Source organism: Natrix helvetica, assembly GCF_964273705.1.
Source record: "Natrix helvetica genome assembly, chromosome: 3".
NCBI classification, from domain to species: Eukaryota; Metazoa; Chordata; class Lepidosauria; order Squamata; family Natricidae; genus Natrix; species Natrix helvetica.
In genome coordinates this window covers 152,257,154-152,275,383 of record NC_138549.1, presented here as the reverse complement: position 1 = coordinate 152,275,383, position 18,230 = coordinate 152,257,154, and the positions used below count along the sequence as shown (strand labels likewise).

The window sequence follows — 18,230 nt, the reverse complement described above, 5'->3', positions numbered from 1 at the left end:
CAGCATTTCCTTACTGTTTAGTATAATCAGGTCCCAATGGATTATCTGAGGGAGGAGGTTTTCTCCAACAAATGGTTTTTGCATCTCCTTTAGCATAAACAAAATCCATCAAGTTGAAAAAAATAGTATTTTATATTAAACTAAGGGCATCCCGGTCCTATTGGACCGGGATGCCCTTCACACAGTCACTCACGCGCTGGTGACGTCCCGTCTGGACTACTGCAATGCTCTCTACACGGGGCTCCCCTTGAGATGCACCCGGAGACTACAGCTGGTCCAGAATGCGGCCGCGCGGGCAATTATGGGGAGAACGAGGTTCACCCATGTAACACCTCTCCTGTGCGAGCTAAACTGGCTCCCTGTGGTCTACCGGGTGCGCTTCAAGGTGTTAATCACCATCTTTAAAGCGCTCCATGGCACAGGACCTAGTTATTTGCGGGATCGTATCCTGCCCCATACATCCCTGCGACCAATCCGCTCTCACAGAGAGGGACTCCTCCGGGTGCCGTCCACTAGGCAGTGCCAGAGGGTGGCGCCCAGGAGCAGGGCCTTCTCTGTGATGGCCCCAGCCCTCTGGAACGACCTCCCCCCAGATATTAGGACAACGACTGATCTCCGCTCCTTCCGCACGAAACTCAAGACCCACCTGTTCCAACTAGCCGGCCTGGCTAAATTAGAACTCTCTAACCTCCCTGGCAATTTTAAACTGTAAATTTAAATCTTTTGGGTATTTTAACTGTTTTAATTGTTGTAATTTTACTGTTATTTATCTTAACTTTGTGGCTTTTATTTCTATTTGAATTGTTAAATGTTGATGTATTTACCTCCTCCATGCCACATGCCTATATATATGATTGTATGTCGCCCCGAGTCCCTTCGCGGAGAGGGCGCGACTGATAAATCGAATAAAATAAAATAAATAAATAAACTATCCAATCAATAGGCTCAAATATACTTTATTTATCAAACATTTATAAATATATATATATGAACGTATCAGATATACTTTCCCCAGAGGCTGGGGTGCTAGATTCTACACATAACAGAATATGCATACTTATAAAAAAGAATTATATTGTCACCTACATAAATACAAGATTTTCATGATATGCTCCAGAATTTCTTTTTTGGGGAGAATCACCACAAAACTTCCAGCATGATATAGGTAACCATTGTGTCACGTCACAAGTGATGGCTCCTTTTTCAGGAGGTATTAGAATGGTCTACTCTTTGATATTGAGCACGTGTGTAGATTTCTCTTCTGTTCCATAGTTTGTGCCAGCATATATTTCTTTGCAGCAACCTGCCAAAACAACGAAGAGATCAATATGGATTGACCATGCCCTGCTTCAAACTAGAATAGAATAGAATAGCAGAGTTGGAAGGTACCTTGGAGGTCTTCTAGTCCAAACCCCTGCCTAGGCAGGAAATCCTACACCACTTCAGACAAATGGTTATCCAACATCTTCTTAAAGACTTCCAGTGTTGGAGCATTCACAACTTCTGGAGACAAGTTATTCCACTGATTTTTTCTAACTGTCAGGATATTTCTCCTCAGTTCTAAGTTGTTTCTCTCCTTGATTAGCTTCCACCCATTGCTTCTTGTTCTACCCTCAGGTGCTTTGGAGAATAGTTTGACTCCCTCTTCTTTGTGACAACCCCTGAGTCCTTCTTTTCATTAAACTAGACATACCCAGTCCCTGAAACCGTTCTTCATATGTTTTAGCCTCCAGTCCCCTAATCATCTTTGTTGTTCTTCTCTTTCTAGAGTCCCCACATCTTTTTTACATCATGGTGGCCAAAACTGAATGCAGTATTCCAAGTGTGGCCTCACCAAGGCATTAGAAATTGGTATTAACACTTCACGTGATCTTGATTCTAGCCCTCTGTTTATGCAGCCTAGAATCGTGTTGTCTATTTGGCAGCTGCTGCACACTGCTGGATCATGTTTAAATGGTTGTCCACTAGGATTCCAAGATCCCTCTCACAGTTACTACTATTGAGCAAGGTACCACGATACTATACCTGTGCATTTCGTTTTTCTTGCCTAAATGTAGAACCTTACTTTTCTAAATTCTCTATGATATAGACAAAATACTTCTGCATTGATCAGTGTTAGCTGTGACAGATACTAAGGACATACCGCTTCTTTGAGAACTGATGGTCTATCTCTTCCAGAGACTGTCCTTTGGTTTCAGGTACAAATAAATAAATAAATAATACAGCTGCCAGTCCCACCAGTGCATAGAAAAGGAAAATCCATGACAAGCCAATGACATCTGCATGGAGAAATATAACAAAATCAATGTATGACTTAAAGCCACATTTGTTGGGATAGGCTCTTATGAAATCAGGGGCTTACCAGAGGCTACTTAAAAGGAGCTGCAAAATTTCCTTTCAAAAGTAAAATTACACTTTATTAGACTCATGCATTCAGCAAAATCAGAAGTTTCATCTGGGCATTATTACAACAATAGATGCATTGTAAAAAGTGCCAGTCATTTTAATTAAATTATCATTTTATTGCATTTTGATTGCAAAATCTCTCAGGGGTGAGGTAGTAACAATAATAAAAGGCTTTAAAAACATTAACAGCATGGTTTTGCAGTGTTTCTCCACCTTTAGTACCTTGGGGATGGACCATTGCCATAAATACTTTTCAGATGAGTTTTACTATTAACAGCAGGACCAGATGGCTTTCCTCTTCCACACACAGATTAATGCATATCTGAACTACAAATGAGTGCTGACATAATATTTCTGGAATTAAAATATCTGGCAATACTTGAAATATTTTGACAATATTTTAAAATATTACCTCAAACCCAAAAATAATTCTAAAAACTTCTGAAAGAAACAATGTTTAAACCAGCTAAACTAAATGAAGAAATGCAATCCTTCTGATAGAAGTTCCAGAGATGCTTTTCCAAAAGATAACTGGACTTTTTTTCCTTTCTTCTTTGAAAATGTTTCGCTTCTCATTCAAAAAGCTTCTACAGTTTCTTTTTCAACCATGACCTGCGTGATGAAGAATCCTTATAGACCTCATAAAATCAACTAGTTTATAATCTTACTTGTTCAACTGAGCTTCACAAGTAGCTTCATATGAGCTTCAGAATTGTCTGTTTTCTTTTGTTTCGTATTCCATTGTATTGTATTGTATTGTAATAGGAAACAACTGACTTTTTAAATTTCAGATCTGGGCTGCACATATCTGAGTCAACAACTGTTTCAGACTACTAATTGTAATTTTTAAATTTAATACCTACTAGTGACTTAATACATTCAGTCTGTAATCCCAATCTTGAGAATGTCACTAAATGGCAAACCATAACATCTGGTATATTTTTGGATTTTTTACCTTCTTCTGCAGCCTTAATATTGTCTCCTCTGATGCAGAGTTCTGGAGCATGTAAATATCGGTCTGCTCTTTTGTGAGGAAAACACTGTATTGCCTAATAAATACATTATCCAGCTATGGACTTTGGATTTTTTCTTCTTCTAATAACACCATTATGATATGTTTTTTTAAATGTTACTTTTGCCCATCCAAGAAAATAATGAGAAGCACCATGGCCTCTGGCTTAGAGTAGACTAAGATTGCCTTGAACTGAGTTTTCTGGTTTAGCAGAGATTTAAGTCTTGAATCTAAATTTAACATTCTGGTTATTATATACAGTATGTCTGATCATGACTCCAGAAGTGACATAATAAACAGGAGACAAGATCCTCAAACAAAGGCAGTGACCCTTTGTTGGGTCTAGATCAGGGTTTTTCAACCTCATCGCCTTTATACAAATGAACTTCAACTCCCAGAATTGGGATTTCCAGGAGTTGAAGTCCATAAGTCCAAAACCTGTTGAGATTGAGAAACACTGGTCTAAGTGCACCCTATTATCAGCTCTGCTTTGGTTATCAGCAGCAAAGAATGTCAACAACAAGCCAATACTATACATACCAATGACGTCAAGGAATGTAAGACTGATCAGTAAATTGGCAGCCCAATTGAAACTATTGCAGAACGCAAAAGCTCTCCCCCTTATGCTAGCTGGGTAGATCTCACTGAGGACAAGCCATGTCACTGTGGGAGGAGAAAAGAAAGTCAAGGAGTGGAATTAGGCATGAAGAAGAAACAAATCATAAGCAACATTTTGTACAACCATAAGAAGAAGCTGGAATGGGAAAGATATTATAGAAAGAAAGCTTGAACTGTTGAGTTGGAAGATGCAATTATTCAGAAGCTTCAAGTTAAACACAATGAAGACAAGAAGAGAGAGAGACACTCTGGATTATAATTTTGACTACTACCACTATTACTCTTGCTCCAAAACATATTTTTAAACTCATATACTTTTAAACATAAAATACATACCTGCACATGCATGTTACTTTTTTACAAGAAACTTGTAAAGATAGGTAATATACTGTTCCAGAAAATTCTATGTATATGGATTGTGAGTGGGCAAGACAGACATTTTCACTGAATTGTAGAGTAACTGAAACAATTAAAAAAACATTACTTGTTACAATAGGTACAGTACCTAAATGAATTTGGCTAATCCTGAAGAAGCTGAGCAGAGCAGAACCTGGTAAGTAGTTTAATGTGAGACCATCAGTAAATTCAGTTTGTGGAGTAGAATGGAAACTAATAAAAACACCAAAAGGCAATGGAAAATAACTTCCACCTCTCTGGTTAAGAAAACAATATGGACACGGACACGTAGTCTCCAGATGTTAACTCAAGTTAGGGGAGATTTTACCTTTTCTCTTCATTCTGGAAAACTGTATTAGTAGGTGCATTCTTAGTAAATAAGTAGTGTCCCATGTCATTTTAATAACCAAGTGGGACCCTTATGGCTAGAAATTACAGAGTTCTAGTTACAGTTTTAATCCATCTAGAGAACATCACTACGAAAGCTGGGCGAATGAATGCATTGCAGAGAGCACTTATGGGCTAAAGGCTGCTTTGTCAAGTATATAAATATCCTTCTTCCTTTCAAAAGAAACTACCAAGAAAAAGAGCAACAAATTGACCATGGTAAACGGTTGGATTCATGAATAATATAAAATAATGTAGAAGTCAGTATCAGAATCATTAATTGAAGCTTATATCAATTTCTTTGTGGGATTGCTTGGCACAAATAATGAAGATAAAAGCTCTACTTTTGATTCCACCAATAGATCAGTTCACAGGCAATGATTTGGAGCACCACTTATAATACTTGGTTATAGCATTCCAATTATGGAACTTGAGAAAGATATTTAGTTGTTCCCTATGCTATCTTTCTGAAAATAATTGTAGACATGACCCAACAATTTATGAGATAACAATTACTCTAGGAATAGATTCACTTTAAGATGACCAGTGTTTTTGTTCATTCATTAAAAACTAAATGCATTTTAATGTTTTTGTATGTATTGGTTTCTAACATTTCTGGTTTTATTGCATTTAAGACTGTTTTAAAAAAAATTCTTTTGTAAAGGACTCTGTTTGCTTCTGAAAGGAAGAGTAGCAATGTGTAGAAATCATATAAATCAATTAAACCGTCAGTAAATAAAAACCAGCTAATCTGAACTTCAGCTTTTCTTAAAATAATACTTTTCTTTTAATCAAATGCAAACCTCCCCTAATTAAATCATCTTTTCTAAGGCTTCTAACTGGCCAACACAGGTTCCTCTTTCATTCAGGTAACTTCTAAGTATTTGAAGCTGGCATACAAAATATGCTGGAGTCACTGTTCATAGTACGAATGCCTCAACTGATAATATTGACATTTTATTTGCAAACTGTGGAATTATAAATTGGAAGAGGTGTGCTATCCATAGTTATGTTTGCTTAACTAGGTATGTAAATAACATCTGAACACAGTGCTTACTTCCTGGAACAGATAGGTAAAAGGAACTCTTTCAGAAAGTGTGTGTGAGAGAGACAAAAAAACTCCAGTAATTCCACTTTATTGAATGGAACAAGACTAGGTGCTTAGCTTAGCAGCAAAACATAGACGACAGCTTGTCCTTAGCATGTTCAGTTTGAAGTGAGACTGAGCAATAGTCTAAGACAGGGGTGTCAAACTTGTGTTATCATGGTGTTGTCATGTGACGTATCACTTTTCCCCACTTTTGCTAAACCGGGCATGAACGTGGCCAGGGCATGACGCATCTCGCGACCCACAGGCCGCGAGTTTGGCACCTCTGGTCTAAGAGATACGGTAGGTGCATAAACTATGGATTCCTATGTGATCTGTCCCAACTTCTTTCAGTTCCACAAATATATCCAGAATGGGAATTGGATAAACCTGCTGCTTGTCTTTCTGCAAAGTAATGGAATTTTAATATAGCCCCCTCCCCAACTTCTCATGTTACCTGTCCTAAACCTTGCAGCCTTTGGAAGCCAAGCGGTTTCATTTTTGTTTCATTCTAAATGAAACTCCTGAGCGTAAGATTGCTACACTGGTCTAAAATCATCTCTGAAGTGAACATAGAGTGGCTTTGGAAGATCAGAAAATTATCCACTCAAAAGCCTATTCATGTTTAGCCAGGATAAGCCCTATAAAATTTAATTAAGGAAGCTAATGACTGAAAATTAAGAGCTCTTTTCCTGAGTTTTTTTTTTATTGAACACTTTCCCCCCATTCCTGACCCTCTTTATTATGGAGTACTCTAATGAAGAATAGGAACTCCTGCTGAAACTGCAAATGAATCTATAGTTCACATGTATAGATTCATGAATCAAAGGACTTACTTCACTTGTTCCATTATGGCACACACGATTATATTCTAATTTTAATACCGTAATGAGTAATTGCAGGCCATTTCAGAGCCAAACTGATTGGGCAACGCAGAAGCCCAACAAACAAACATAATAAACTACTTATTAAGACTCAAAACCCATTCATGTATGGACAGGTTTATCGATGTAAGAGGACCCTAAGACAAGAAATATGAAATCAGGAAGATACTTACTTGGTCCAAATCCAATTGAGAATGCACTTACAAAGGCCATCAAGCTCAGGAGTGTAATCCAGTTTAGGAGCACGTCTCCCTTAGAAGAGGCCTCACCGATTGAAGAATTGGTATCCCGTTCTTTTTCTTCCACTGACTGGGTGAGAAATTGGGTTTTCTCAGTTTCTAATGTAATGGTTGGCCTTTTTTCTCCACTTTTATTATTGGCATTGACTGCTGGTCCCATGATAGCAAAAGTTGATTCAACTTGTATTTCACTAGTATCTTTTGTCAATAAGAAGTAGGAAGCAGCTGGTTGGGGAGAAACTGAATTTATGTGGGGAGGAGGTGAACTGAAGGAAATATTGTTTGAATCTATGAGTGTTTCACAGTCTTTAACCATATCTAATGGAACAGAGCAGTTGGCCAGGCCAATAATCATAACTGAAAAAGCCATCACCCAACATCCAGCCATCAACAACACCCTTCGGCCAACCTTATCTGCAAAAAACATGGCAAATAGGGTTGCGATAACCTTCATCACCCCTAGACCAACAGAGGCTAGGATAGCAGATGAATCAGTCTGAAATCCCACAGAACGGAAGATAGTCGATGCATAATAGAGGGCATTGGGCTGTCCAGTGAACTGTTGAAAGAGGACCAATCCTAGGCCAACCAAAGTCCTGTTTCTCATATTGTCCTTTGATCTGAAGAGATCTACAAGAGAATAATTCTTCTCCACGGGGCATGAAAATATTACATCTTCACCATCTTCATCCTTGTGAGATTGAATGAGACTACTATGAGTCACACTGTAGCGTACCCTGAAAGTCCTGGAGTTGTTGGGGAGGAACAGGATGCTGACAAGCTGGATGATGGCCAGGCCAATAGCCAAGCCAAACATGTATCGCCATCCCTCAGGTGTGTCAGCAAAGATATAGTTCAGTGCATACGAAAGTAAGATGCCCATGGTGATGCCAGCTTCATAAAGGGATACCAATAGCCCTCGCTGATGGGCAGCCACCATTTCAGAGACATATATGCAGCATGCCATAGATGATAAAGAAATGGCAAAACCTACAGTCAGACGCCCACTCACCAGCCAAATAAGTGACCTAGCAAGCATCAGGATGAGACTGCCACAGAGCAAAACTGCATTGCTGAGCAATATTGCTTTCCGTCTTCCTTGCCGGTCAATAAAGATTCCTCCAACCAAAGAAGCTACGAGAGCTCCAATGAGTAAGGCACTCACAAGGACCTCCTGCTCAATACAACGAAGGTGGAAAGCCACCTGCAGCTGCAATAGTGCTCCTGAGATGATTCCGAGTTCATATCCAAAGGTCAGTCCTCCAAGGAGTGAGATTGCGGATGTCAACAGGAGGACGAACAATGCTTGTCCTGGAGATTGAGAATAGGAACAAGAGTGAGATCTGAGACAGTTTCTTCTTTAAGTTGGTAGAGCTTACAATAACTTCAGTATTATAAACTACTCCACATTTGAATGCAACATTTGTTATTACTGTTCTATATATAAAGTCAATCCAGGATTACCATATTTTTCGGAGTATAAGACGCACCAGAGTATAAGATGCACCAAGATTTTGAAGAGGCAAATTTTTTAAAAAAGTTTTTGCACTCTGCAGACCTCCCCAAAGCAACCAATTTTTCGCAAAAAAGGGCCCATTTTTTTTTCAAAAAAAAAGGGCATGAATAGTCTTTAGGAGGCTTGTAGAGTGCTCCTGGAGGCGGGGTGGGGGGGCAAAATTGAGCAAAAAAGGCCCATTTTTGCTCAATTTTGCCCCCCCCCCAGCTCCCAGGAGCACTCTACAAGCCTCCTAAAGGCTACGCACGGCCATTTTGGTGAAGGAGGCGGGGTTTCAGGAGGCAAAAAATGCTGTATTCAGTGTATAAGACGTACCCAGATTTTCAGCCTCTTTTTGGAGGGAAAAAGGTGCGTCTTATACTCCGAAAAATACGGTAATAGTCTTCAATACAGGTAGTAGTCCTCGAGTTACAACAGTTCATTTAGTGACTGTTCAAAGTTACGTCACTGAAAAAAGTGACTTATGACCGTTTTTCACACTTACCCCCATGGTCACATGATCAAAATTCAGATGCTTGGCAACTGGCTCATATTTCAGGCAGTAGCTGTGTCCAGGGGTTATGTGATCACATTTTGCAACTTCCTGAGAAGCAAAGTTAATGGGGAAACCTGTTTCACTTAACAATCGTATTCCTAATTTGTCAACTGCAGTGATTCACTTAACAACTGTGGCAAGAAAAGTCATAAAATGGGGCAAAACTCACTTAACAAATGTTTCACTTAGCAGTATAAATTTTGGGCTCAATTGTGGCCATAGGTTGAGGACTAGCTGTACATCAACATGTTCACTTTAATGTTATTGTGGTTTGTAAGGCCTTACCTATCTGCCCTATCTCCTAAAACTTATCTGAATGTCAATGTTTCTGAGGTCAGAAATGGCAGGATTTGGGGAAATGCAAAATAAACTTTTTTTTTTGGGAGGGGGGAAGCAGAGTTAGGAGAACCTATGTCACAGCCCCAGTAAAACAGAGTATTTGCAAGAGTGACAGAAGTATGACTCAATGTTGGAAAACATGGAAAACCTGCTAGGGCAGAAAACAAAGTGCTGTAACCAAATTTGGTACTGTCCACATTGCAACTTATTTTGAACATCCTGTTGGTTCCTGGAAAACTGCCCATTATTTTCAAATTATTAAAAATAAAAAAATAGCTGTGTTTCCAAGGTTGTATAGGCCTAAATTCGAACCTAAAATTGTGCCTAGATTATGATAGTATGCAAGCACATCTTATATCAAAGCAAGCATAGCAACATCTAAGGAAAAACAAGGATATATTATTTGGGTGCATATTTTGCTCTGAAGGGATTCTTTCTCTATACCTACGAATCTGTATTCACCATCTATTTATAATGTGGCCTTCTTGTAAAAAGGGAAGGTAGCAATTATCTCACCATAATTATAGTGAACATATTTTCTTGGAAAACAACAAAGGACAAAACTGAAAAGGGGGCCAATCTGAAAGAAGTTCATGAAGATAAAAACACTTAATAGCTTATGTTTGCTTTACAAGGGCAACTTCAAGAGCAAACCAAGAAACTCTACAAAAACCGCAGATTAAAATATTTAAAATCAAAGAGTATATATAAATGTATTTTTAAAAAAGAATTCGGATTCCATATTTTTTCACACGAATGTGAAAGCGTGGGCATTAAGTGGCAGCATTTGTATGACACAAGTTAAATGACCAAAATAAAGGAGAAATGTGAATTTTTGAAAATTCAATAAATCTGAAGAACAGCTTTCTCAAATACCGTAAAAGGCTGCCCTTTATAATAAAGGACATATGGTCACTGTAACAATTCATTTGATTTCACAACCATCTCGTATAATAGGTTGGGCAGAGAGACAAGAACTGTCTCCTGGCAAACTCAGGGCCGAGTGGGTGTATTTGTAGCATTGCTCTAACCTTCTAGTCCCTGTGATGGATGTACCCTTAGCGCTGTGCAGAAGTTGAATTTCAAATTCCCTAGCAGCAGATTGTAAAACAGTGTTATTGCCTGTGGAAGCCATCTGCTGTAAATTAGGGGGCTTCCTTGGAAGCTGGTTGGTCATTATGAGAACAGATTGCTAAGCTAGATGGGGTAGGTGTCCAATCCAGCAATGTTTACTGTACATTATTATGAACAGCATAATGTAACACATCAGCTCCTATTAGCATGCTAACAGCCTGCTATTATTAGTGTCATACTAATGGGTGTCACAGTATCAGAGGTCTCTGTTTTGTGAATCAAGATTTCTGTTTTTAAAATTTTAGAGAGAAGATTTATAAATTATATATATATAATGTATGTGTGTGTGTGTGTGTGTGTGTGTGTGTGTGTATGTATGTGTGCCCACAGCTTGAAGATGGCAGGTGAGATCCTGCCGAAACGTTGCAAAGACAATCTCAACCTTACACGGGAAAAGACCCGAATACAACAAAACCAGCATATGTATGTATGTATGTATGTATGTATGTATGTATGTATGTATGTATGTATTTGTGTTACAACCCCTGGTATGCCTAAATATGGGAGGATGGTCACTACTCCCTCTTTCTGTCCTTCGGCTCATCACAGAAGACCATGCAAGCAGAAAACCATATTTTTATTTTTAATGTTGCCTTTTTATATTTGTGTTGTATTTGTACTGATAAATATAATGTATGTATGTATGTATGTATGTATGTATGTATGTATGTATGTATGTATGTTGTATTTGTGCTGATAAATAAATAAAGGGAGTATAAATCTATTTCAAGCTATTTAGCTCTCATCAGCTAGCCGTACCCTTACTGGGATTTGAACCTGAGCTGTATTACATATTAGGCAGATGTATTAGCCACTAAGCCACAGGCTCTCCTCCTTCATCAGCTAAACCAGGGAAATAGGTATGTATTCTGTCACAACCCCTGGTATGCCCAAATATGGGAGGGAACACACTGTTTCCCTTTGTCTGTCTTTCGGCTCACTCCAGGAGACCATCCAGGCAGAAAACCATATTTTTAATGTTGCCTTTGTTATATTTGTATTGTATTTGTGCTGATAAATAAATAAAGGGAGACTAGTATAAATCTATTTCAAGCTATTTAGCTCTCATCAGCTAGCCATACCCTTACTGGGATTTGAACCTGGGCTGTATTACATATTAGGCTGATGTATTAGCCACTATATAATATTTTTCATTCACAAAATATTTAAATCTGGATCCAAACTCTATTCTGATTGTCCTGCATGCAATCAGTCGAAACACTGTAATGACATACTTTTAACATTCAGTATATTGGAACTAGAGCAATTGGCTTGATCTAGACCAGTGGTGGCGAACCTATGGCACGCATGCCAGAGGTGGCACTCAGAGACCTCTCTGTGGGCACACATGCTGTTGCCCCAGCCCAGATCCATCACATTTCTCCCACAGGAGGGATAGAGAGAGGGAAGGGAAGAGAGAGAGAGGGAGGGAAAGAGAGAGAGAGGGAGGGAAAGAGAGAGAGAAAGAGAGAGGGGGAAAGAGAGGGAGGGAAAGAGAGAAATGATTTTACAAACATTTTTCTTTTTTATTGTTGCTAAACCTAATATTTCAAAAGTAGAGAAAAAATGAAGGGGCATAAAAGTGCATTTATCACATTTTTCTTAGAACAATTAGCTGAACTCTTGCCTTGTTTATCATTATTTTAGGTAGTAAAATCTCATTATTCAGGTTAAATTGCTGTATTGGCACTTTGCGATAAATAAGTGGGTTTTGGGTTGCAGTTTGGGCACTTGGTCTCTAAAAGGTTTGCTATCACTGATCTAGACCCAATCCTTAAAATCCAACTTTATGTATGTTTATTTTTAAGCATATCCCACAGATTATTTATTTGTTTGTTTCTATCCTTGATTTATTTTTTCAAACAAATTAAGGCAACAAACATATCTATCACATCTTCCTCCTACTTTTTCCCAATAACAAACCTGTGAGATGGTTGGGTTAAATCTGCGCCAAGGTTGGCTTTCATGGCTAAGGTAGGATTAGAACTCACGGTATCCGACTTTGTTACCTGGGGTCTTAACCATTAGACCGAATTGGATCTCTTAGTAATAGAAAACCAGGAAGCTGGATAGCAAATCTTGTCTGTTTCAATTCAATATGGTAGGTTTTTTAAAAAAAAAATATTTTCAGAAGGGTAAACATCCTATCAACGTGAACCACAGCATGTATTTCTCCAGCTGGAAATCACATCAAAGGATTGCAACCAGATGCTTTCCAGACTGCCAACTTGTTGATCTAAATTTCTTAAACCGTACATTTCTGCTAGCACACCCAATGGTTATGATTAGACCAGTCTTTTACGCATCCACCGATTAACTTATCATACTATATTTTATAGATGCTGCTTGAATTTTTTTTAAAGCATTATACACTAGATATATAAAGTTACACCCAATTTGCAGGAATGAAATGATACTATTTTTTTGGTCTATCTTAATGTGAAATTTTTGGCCAGAACCCACTTTGGTTGTTGTCAGAAGCATTCATGACCAGAGGTTCTATTGTATATAGATTTCAACTCCCAGAACTCCCCAGCCAACATATTGATGTCCAGGTGTCTTAAAGGAGTCAAGGTTGAGAAACACTGGTATATAGACTTGCTGACTGAAATTCTAAGCAAGCATGGAAGAAAGAATAGCAGAAAGAATGGCTTTAAGGAAGGACCTTATAGGAACATCAGAGGGAATGATAGGAAAAAATCAAGACGGACGGGACTGTGCAATCAAAGCCCTTTACCTTTTTATATTGAGAGGATATATGTAAAAAGGGTTGGAGATTTGCCCATGTTGATTTTATTTTCCCTGCAAATATCCCAGGGTTCTTCTGTTGTAAGATGCCCTCTTGTTGACATAACATCAGCCAACTATATGGAGGGAGAGAATTCAGTCCTTTGACCAGATTTGGTTTCATCCTTTTTACCTGGGTAACATTTACTCAATGCCAGGAAGATGACAACATCATAAACACACTTTTGGAGGGAGAGGTTTCCAAGAATGGTGAGTTGAAATTGAGACAGCTGAGAAAGTGGACCAGAACTCAGGTGAGGATATCAGCAACCAGGTAGATTATATACGAGGTGATTGCTCAATTGGCAGAAGAGCCATTGGGCTTTCTAGGTGTTCATGCCTTAGTCTAATTCTTAACTATCCACCCCCCAACAGCTCCAAACTCAATTCTCAGCCACTAAAATTAATATCTAATTCTTTGCTGATAAAAAGATTCTTATGTCTCCTCACATTGTTAGTAGAATTTCAATGTCTAACTTTGCCTCTCCCATGCCCAAATAGACAACACATAGGTCAGAGTAAATAAATCAGCAGAACTTTCATTGTTGCATTATTTTTTCCATATGAAAGATTTCTTCGTCCATTGGAGCATTTACTTCCACAGAAATCGCTTCCAGCTTTGGAGTGAGACAACTCCACTAAAACTCGTGAAGAACTACTAGGCCTATATTTAAATACATTTAAGTTCTAAACTTGGTACGCAACAAGTAGACTGACAAGAAAAAGTAAAGATAAGAACTCTTAGCTTTGTTTGCTTCCCTTTTGTTAATGGCCAAATTGGATTTTTTAAATCTTTAGTTGCTTTATCTTTATGATTAAATATTTATTATGGATCTTTGATTTTTATCTACTTTTATCTTATGCAACGTGGCATACATAATTCTCCGATTTTCTTTCTTCATCACGTTTTATGGTGAATTGGGAGGGAGTGAAGGAGGAAAGGGAAAGAAAGAGAGAGGGGGAGTGAGGGACAGAGGGAGGGAGGGAGAGAAAGACTGGTTTCTAATCTAGAACTTTAAATGCTATACCAAATGGACTGAGTTTATTGATTATATAGTTTATTGTGTTGTTTTATTATTACCTATCTAGGTATTACCTACCTAGAGTTGAAGTTGGAGCTGTATACAAGAATTGTACAATAAATGTCTTAATGCACAAATGAATTGAAACACTTCATGGGGTGTGGATTCCTGGAATTAGGAATAACAGCTCAGTATTGCAACTTTTAACAATCAAACTCAAGGTTTGGAGGTACAGATTGGCAGATCAGTCATGGCATAAATAATGAAGTTTTGAAATAGATGAAAATTCATATTTTAACCCAGAGATTGCTCAAGTCAGAAATAAATGCAGAATAGTTTTAAGGCATACTTCAAACATTTGTATTTGTATTTGTATTTATTAGACTTGTTAGCCGCTCCCTCTCCACAAAGGGACTCGGGGCGGCGTACAATAAATAAATCACATGTTACACAATAAGACATTACATTACACGGAGGAGGTATAAAGTCACAACAATTGTTACAATACAAAAACAACAATAATAATAAAGTTAAAAATTAAAATACCCCAATTTAAAATTTTTAAAGTGTAAAAAGTTTAAAATTGCCAGGAGGATTGGAGATAAAACTATAGTTGAGCCAGGCCAGCTAGTTGGAAAAGGTGGGTCTTGAGTTTTGTACGGAAGGAGCGGAGGTCGGTAGTAATCCTAATGTCGAGGGGGAGGTCATTCCAGAGGGCTGGGCCCATCACAGAGAAGGCCCTGCTCCTGGGCGCCGCCCTCCGGCACTGCTTAGTGGACGGCACCCGGAGGAGTCCCTCTCTGTGAGAGCGGATTGGTCGTAGGGATGTATGGGGCAGGATGCGATCCCACAAGTAACTAGGTCCTGTGCCATGGAGCGCTTTAAAGATGGTGATCAACACCTTGAAACGCACCCGATAGACCACAGGGAGCCAGTGCAGCTTGCGCAGGAGAGGTGTTATATGGGAGTATCTCGTACTCCCCATTATCACCCGCGCGGCCGCATTCTGGACCAGCTGTAGTCTTTGGGTGCATCTCAAGGGAAGCCCCATGTAGAGAGCATTACAGTAGTCCAGGCGGGACGTCACCAGTGCATGAGTGACTGTGCGTAGGGCATCCCGGTCCAATAGGGGGCGCAATTGGCGCACCAGGCGAACCTGGTGGAACGCCCCCCTCGCCACGGCTGCCACATGGTCATCCATAGACAGCCGGGCATCTAGGAGGACGCCCAAATTGCGCGCCCGCTCCATGGGGGCCAGTTGCTCGCCCCCAATGGCCAGCGATGGGATCCACTGGTTGAACCGGGGGGCCGGAAGCCACAGCCACTCCGTCTTGGAGGGGTTGAGCTTAAGTCTGTTGTCACCCATCCAGACCCGTGTGGCTTCCATCATTTCGACGGCCTCCCCTCCAAACATGGTTTGGAAGGGGAAAAATGGTTCAGACCTGATATAAGCAAGTCTCTCCACTATTCATTAAAGCAGCTGCTTCCCTTCTCTGTGCCTATTGAAAACTTTTTAAAGGTTTTATATATTTTATAGTTGACTTTATAGCCCAACCCCAGGGGTTGAGGATAACTGGATAAAAAGAAGTACTTTTTTCCTCTTTCACCCAAGGATCATATATCATAAATTGCAATGTGGTTTGCTCGGGTTAGAGTTAGCACGATGAAATTCGGAAAGTATGATTTTGCAGCTTACATGTGAACTGGCTGATTAAACCAGTGGCCACATTTAAAAGAGGGAATACATGTCAAGGTGTTTCATTCTGTAAACGATGATTAAGAAAGATCTGGCCTTCCATCTAAACAAAACCTATTTTGGTCTTAATCAGGTCTTATTCTTGAGCAAGCATGTAACATTTATTAAAAGGCCATCTGAATATCAGAGGCAGACCATATCCTCACGCCCTACCTTCTTATAAATTACTCCATTAATTAATTTAATTTATTAAATTTCTAGACCGCCCCCTCTCCCCGGAGGGACTCGGGGCGGTGTACAAGAATAATTTAAAACATACAAACAATCATACACATAGGTAAAAATCAGATTAACAACCCCTGTACAATTTATAAAAAATAAAAAACAGACCTTAAAACCAATCTTAAAAAATTTAGAAATAGGACTGAGGTGGGATAGGTGGAATTAAGCCAAGCCGGCTAGCTGGAATAGGTGGGTTTTAAGTTTCTGATGGAAGGAGCGGAGATCAATGTGTCCTGGGATTGCATGATAAATACCAAAATGTAAACTTAATCCCATGGGATCCATTCACACAATACACTGGGCTAAAATGTAAGCTGGCAAGTTGATAGTTTGCCGATTAGCCAAAAACTGTAACTATAAACAGGTCTGAGACAGTAGTCTTACTTATGAGCTACTTGCTTAGGTTCACGGTGGATTGACACTGCGACCCAGTCCTACCAACTCTGCACTGTGACAATGCAAAAGAATGCAGCTTGATTAGGAAAGTGAGCGCCATCGGCTACTCTTAGCGGTGGAATTCCTGGCTTTCACTGAACTCGGCCTCTTCCAACCTGGCGACTTGAACTCCTATAATCCCTGGTCAGCTATATGATCCCAATGCTTCCAAGGGGCATCAGACAGGGGATGTTACTATTTTCGCTCCTAGACCTAACACTGTAATCCAAGATAAAGAAGAACCACTTTTTTCTTGAGCTCATTTTAAAAGGGTTTGGCAAAGCACGACACAGAGTACATATATTCACCCATCACTCACTCTGGCAGAGGAAAGCGACAACGGAGAACACAGGACAGAGATTTGGGAGGAGAGAAGCGAACCGCAAAGGCGAATTGTTTTAAAAAAAGCAAGTCGAAAAAGTTCCTTCCATCAGAGAACAATCCGAAGGCATGCAGAGAAGTTCTCCTCCCTTCCCCGTCCCCCTGCTGTTCTCTTCGCTGGACAAGCAACTCACCCATGCTGATGGAAGCGGCGCGCACAGCTGCCCCACTGTGCTGCCCCAGCAGTATATAGCTAGTGTAAGAATTAAGAACTGTCTCCTTTAAGAAACTACCTCATGGGAAATGTAGGCAGAGATTGCCTTATGGGAAATGCAGTTCCATGACATGTGACCACATCTCTGTTTATGATTGGCCACTGGGACATCTTGCCCACATGCAAAGTTTATAGCCGGGCAGTTTAAATGCCTTTGTGAACCGGAACAGTAGCATTCTACATCTCCGCTCAGCATGGGGATAAATTCATCACCTTTTTACACTACGTGATGGGACAGATCATGGAAAGTCAGAAGTATCTTAACACTGAACTGTAAGTTTTGCTATTAAGAATGCCTGATAATAAACTTGATCTGAAAGAGATTCCTAAGCGTGGAGTTTAGCTGCCTGCCTTGGGCAAACTGATATCGCTGAGGCAGAACAGTCAAAAGATGTGGAATGATTTTACCCCCATCCAGTAGCTCCTGAGTAAATAAGACGTTGAAGTGGAATCCCAAACTCCGTTGCATCTTAACTGAGAAAAGCTGATGGGATTTCCCCACCCCCTCTGGGAGCAGAGAGAAACATCCCATCTCAGCGAGAAAGGCGATTATCTCTCCTGAGATGAAGGGCTTTGTTGTGATTAAGAAAGTGTGTTAAAAAGGAATCCAGGAATCGCATGAAAAAGCAACCCCCCCCCCTTTCTTTCCCAACCTAACAAAGAAAGAGAAACCTTGAGGGTAATAAAAGCCTCCATGGAAACGAAATTCGAGTAAGGAAGAGGTCAGTAGCCTGGAGCCGACCTCCCAACTCCTTTGAACTTTATTGATGAGTTGTCCTGACAACGAGGCAATAAAGAGGCCAACTTGCAGACAGCCAAAAGAGACATAAGGCAGAGGCAGTCCAGCTGAAGAAACCATT

General features: G+C 39.7%; 1 protein-coding gene across 1 annotated transcript; it reads right to left on the bottom strand.

Moving 5' to 3' along the window:
* Positions 1 to 931: 931 nt before the first annotated feature.
* On the bottom strand, positions 932 to 17,441 carry SLC2A10 (solute carrier family 2 member 10). Its single transcript, XM_081949653.1, has 5 exons — positions 17,291 to 17,441; positions 6,964 to 8,340; positions 3,959 to 4,081; positions 2,144 to 2,279; positions 932 to 1,303 (listed from the first exon to the last, which is right to left on the bottom strand). The coding sequence occupies exons 1-5, from the start codon at positions 17,292 to 17,294 to the stop codon at positions 1,204 to 1,206; spliced, it is 1,740 nt and encodes a 579-aa protein (XP_081805779.1). The 5' UTR covers positions 17,295 to 17,441; the 3' UTR covers positions 932 to 1,203.
* Positions 17,442 to 18,230: the final 789 nt, after the last annotated feature.

Excerpts from the sequence above, each read along its gene's own strand:
- SLC2A10 (XM_081949653.1), bottom strand. Across the intron at positions 2,280-3,958 it reads TACATTCCTTGACGTCATTG|ATGTCATTGGCTTGTCATGG; the intron begins GTATGTATAGTA and ends TTCTCCATGCAG. Across the intron at positions 1,304-2,143 it reads CATCAGTTCTCAAAGAAGCG|GTTGCTGCAAAGAAATATAT; the intron begins GTATGTCCTTAG and ends TTGTTTTGGCAG.